At 36.5% G+C, this 4,640-nt stretch overlaps 1 protein-coding gene across 2 annotated transcripts; it reads right to left on the bottom strand.

Moving 5' to 3' along the window:
* Positions 1-1,253: 1,253 nt before the first annotated feature.
* On the bottom strand, positions 1,254-4,640 carry LOC132275122 (probable serine/threonine-protein kinase WNK9). 2 transcript variants are annotated; one of them, XM_059776525.1, is made up of 7 exons: positions 4,390-4,638; positions 4,243-4,280; positions 3,870-4,097; positions 3,552-3,772; positions 3,224-3,381; positions 2,697-3,135; positions 1,254-2,575 (listed from the first exon to the last, which is right to left on the bottom strand). In XM_059776525.1, exons 1-7 carry the CDS (start codon positions 4,462-4,464, stop codon positions 1,524-1,526), a joined length of 2,211 nt encoding a protein of 736 aa, XP_059632508.1. In that variant the 5' UTR covers positions 4,465-4,638; the 3' UTR covers positions 1,254-1,523. The 2 variants fall into 2 exon arrangements, with proteins under 2 accessions (XP_059632508.1, XP_059632509.1); XM_059776526.1 differs by lacking the exon at positions 4,243-4,280 and having other exon boundaries at positions 4,390-4,640.

Genomic DNA, 4,640 nt, shown 5'->3' on the forward strand with positions numbered 1-4,640 from the left:
AATTAATGAAAATTGTTTCTTCTTTTACTCTATGGAGCCATTATAGAACATAGGTAAAAAATGACTAGTCTAGTACACGAGACTGTCACTTTGGAGATTTGAAAAATATTACACATACGTAATTTTACCTTCACGCACGAAAAGATTCTATTAATTGAGATTCACTTCTGAATAACATCATCGTTTATGATGAATTGGTACCCTCTGAATATTATATAAAATATGGTAATAAGTCATGCAAAATTTGGGGGTTGAGAATTATACAAACATCACTTAAAGAAATTATATGTTGAACAATGTGGATTATACAAACAAATTAATAGAAAATAAGTGGAGGGTTGATGTCAACATGAGTGCTGTTTGTACGGTGCCTAACTGGATTTTTCTTGCTTTTCTTTTTCGGTGTTACAATTCAACATGGGAAGGTTGGTATGTAAAGACACTTTAAAAACGAGAGCAATAAAGGTGCTCAGTCTACGTGTGATTATCATTACGTGGCACTAGCTTTTATGTGTGATACACACACTTGAGAATTAAGCATGAAGTTGTTGGAGAAAAAAAGTTGCACTTCTAACACATTATTTATGTGATTACTTAAGTCTATTACTTTTCATCTTGTGCTCAAAGCTAACCACACAATTAAAAATTAAAATCCCATTTAACAATTCTAATATCTGTCACAATCACTCCTACGTGCTCTCCTCACTGATTGATTGAATCCTTAAGCTATTAATAACAAAAGAGGAATGGAAATTAATATGTAGTTGTACCCTTCATTTATGATAAATGATAGGCACATACAATTCATTGCATTAACACTATAAATATCTTACCTAAAAGTTGGCAACTTGAGCTATGAAATGTTACCAAGAAATCAGGATTAGGATTAGGATCTTTCATGTGCCGTGCAACAGAAATGGCTCAAATCGCTTACACGTGTTTCAAACAGAACAATCTGAGTCAGTCTTGCTGTACAACACGCTGCTACACATGAGTGATATGAGGTGTCTGTGTTGTACAGCAGGGGATCTTGGTTAGGCCATGTCCTGTTCACGAACCATCCATACCACCAGGTGTCTTGGACCATTTCCATTCTACCTTCTTTCAAGAACCACAACATAATTATGCTCAACCAATTATGTAAAAAACATAATTGTGCTGAACCAAAAAGTTGGGTTCATCACATGCATCTACAATAATATAGAATTAAACAACACTCTCTCTACACACATACACACACCGATACATGTATGTATATGTAAGCATCCAATTGAAAATTTGAGGAACTCATGCTTAATGTAATGTTAGTGGGTAATGTACATCAACTCATTTCAACCCCAAGTGGAACTGATTTTCACTAGGGTTGATAGTCTTGACATTCTACAAGCTCTAAAAGAATACATATATGCTCATTACACCATGTATCCATCGCTTTATTTTACACATCAAAAGAGAAAGGAAACATGTTAGTTAATTTGGGGGTGTTGTGTGGACTTGGTGAAACAATAACAAAGATAACTCATTTAGAAATCTATTGAATCAACTGGAAGAGAGGTCGCCCTTTGAAGAGTGTGTGGCAGCAATGCCCCTGAATAATAACTCTTGGCAGTGATCATTTGCTCTGGACTACAAGATCCGTAAGTGGACTCATAATCTCGGATCGTTTGGTTAACACATTTCTTCTCACCATTGACAGGAAAATATGAAGTGAGATGCTTACCAGAAGCAAAAGATTTTAGCAGAAGCTCACTATTCTCTTCCTCTGATGGTGTTGAAACTGACGATAATCTGAAGCTACTATCCTTCCTGTATTTTTTGTTGTTAAAAACAACAGTTGAAGATGAAGATTTTGATGGGACTCCTAATTGTTGATCTCTAAGCTCCCCCAACTGGATTTGATACTTAGCCTTGAGCCATCTTAATTCCTGCCTTATCTCATTCTCATAATCCTCTGCAAGAGCACGAGCTACTGAAGGATCAACGGACGGAGAAGCTCTCACATTGGACCTTTTCTCATTGTCCATATTTGTAACACACTCAACTTTTCTCAAAGTTGATTTATCAAATGATTCTTGTTCATCACCAGAGTGGAAGTCCCTGGAATATCCATCCGAGCTTAATTCCGGTCCATCATGTTGTGCCCAAATATCAGCATAATGTATGCCATCAGATTGGCTTGACACCACCGGTGCACCCTCGGTATCACATTGTTCAGACCCTTCAAATTGGTATGTGATCTCTTCAAACCGGCCATGTACAGCAGCGCATCCATGGTTAGAACATTGAATAATTTGCAGGTCCTTGGAACCTTGATTATTTGATGACATATAGTCCACAAAGGCACCATTTGAATTACAATTGTGGCAGAGTTTTTCACTTGTGTAATGAGAACTTTCATCCCTGCCTAGCCCTCTCTTCCACTCTGGTACCAAAGAAGCAATTTCACCGTCAATCATATCTGCTATCTTAGTCACGTCCTGGTCAATGATATCCAGCTCGGCTACCATTTCAGTAGCAACACTAAATGCAGTGTCACTCTCGGTGTCAAAAGGGAAGTAGATGTTTCGAACACGGCCTGCACAGAGAAATGTAATACTAGGTTGGTCTTATTCCCTTGTTGACAATTATATATTTACAGGCAATGTAAAACCAACAATATATAGAAACAGATCAATAATTAAAAAAAAAAAAAAAACCTTCTTTATCGCCAATTCTGAGCCTTAAAAAGATTCCATCATCTTCTTTCCTCCTCCCTTTGATGGTAATGTCAATGTGTGCCAAATGCTCATCCTCTTGATTAGTGAATAAATCAATTTCTTTCGTTCTAAACTCGACTGGATGGTAATCCAAGTCATTCTCGGTTCTGTAACCAAGATAATTAGAGCAACCATTGACTAAAGAGCTGCCATTGTGACGATTTATTAAGAGAGGCTGTCTGAAAAGAGGACCTACTTCATCAAAATCTCTGCAATATTTAATCCGCGTTAAATCCGAACTATAATCATCAATTTGGAGAAAAGGGTCTCTCAGGAGCTCCTTAGCAGTTAGCCTATGGGACACTGTAGCTAAGCATTTGTCAACAAATTGTCGCACTTCAAGATCCTCAACTTTGTACAAAGCCTCTGGTTTTCTCCCCTATTTGAAAAATGAAACTAGTTTAATGGTGAAGATAAGAAAATATACTTCAATGAGAGAAAGCAAGACAAAAGTTTCGATTTCGTACGGATATAACTTTCTTGTAAATCTGAGCAGGGTGAGTGCATTCACTATATGGATATTCAAAGGTGACCATTTCCAATATGCACATTCCAAATGAATATATGTCTACTAATTCATTGTATTCCTCTGCATAAACCTCTGGTGCCATAAACTCTGGTGTTCCTGATATGACACAATAAAATACCCCCCAAAAAAAAACTTAAATCCCCAAAGCTCTCTTAAATTGGTTCAATTCATCATTTCAGAACATGATACACTAAGGCAAATTCAGATTGGATAAATTTGCATTATGGTAAAAATTTCACATGGAAGTTGGAAAATTTCGAACTCACCTACACACCGAGCAGCGTGGGATTTTCGGAGGATTGCAGCCAGACCAAGATCACCAATCTTAACTTCCCCTTGATTCCCATTCACAAAAATGTTATCACACTTGAGATCTCTGTGGATTATCGGGGGGTCATGGCTGTGGAGGTAGTGGAGGCCTGTCAAGATCTGCCTACACCAATTCTTTATTGCCCTAATGTTAACTCTCTTGTGTTTTAGCCTATACCTAACAAAGAAAATGAATATAAACATTAGGACTAATAATAAAAAAAAGAGCAAATCAAAGAGAGAAATTGAGATTATGGAGCTTCCATAGTACTTACTGTCTGAGAGTACCAGAGGTGAACATTTCAGTGACGAAGTTTATGTTCCTGTTGGCAGTATCCACCCAAGAAGTGTAGAACTTCATGATGTTGATGTGTTTCAAGGTCTTGAGAAGATGAATTTCACAATACAACCTCTCTAGATCTTCAGGACTTTCAAGGAAATCATAAAGCTTTACCTGATTCCAAGCCACTTCAATCCCTTCATACTCATCGAAAGCTCTATAACTGCAACAACAAACAAACCAACCCACAAATGAAAAACACACAAAAACACCTGAAATGACAAACTAGGGAAATTCAATCGCAGGGTGCCAAAAATGATGTAAATTTGCAGAAATTTGAAAAGGGTTTTCAGAAAAGAGGTTCATACACCGTCTTTGAAGCTCCTTTGCCTAGAATTTCATTGTACTGAAAAAAGTAGGAACATAGAAATCAAAGCCATACTTGTTATACAAGGAAAATAAAATGAAAGTTAGAACAGTAAAATGGGAAATGAAAAAAAAAAAAAAAAAATTACCCTTCCATATCTTCCAGTTGGATCAACTTCAACAAATTCAGAGGAATCTGGTTCCAGGACAGTAACACCATTCATAACTTATTTTTCTCTATACCTTCTGTTCTATTATATTTTTCTCACTCCTGGGATAATTGAAATTACTTAGGAAGAAGAGAGAAAAAGATGATATGTGCACTCATATAAAGTTCACAATACTAGAAGACGAATTTAGTGGAATATAATAGGGTTGTTATAAAAAAAAATAGTATTAT

The sequence above is a fragment of the Cornus florida genome, unplaced genomic scaffold, assembly GCF_030987335.1.
Source record: "Cornus florida cultivar Cherokee Brave unplaced genomic scaffold, ASM3098733v1 CherokeeBrave_3.0.0_Hap2_Chr09, whole genome shotgun sequence".
NCBI classification, from domain to species: domain Eukaryota; kingdom Viridiplantae; phylum Streptophyta; class Magnoliopsida; order Cornales; family Cornaceae; genus Cornus; species Cornus florida.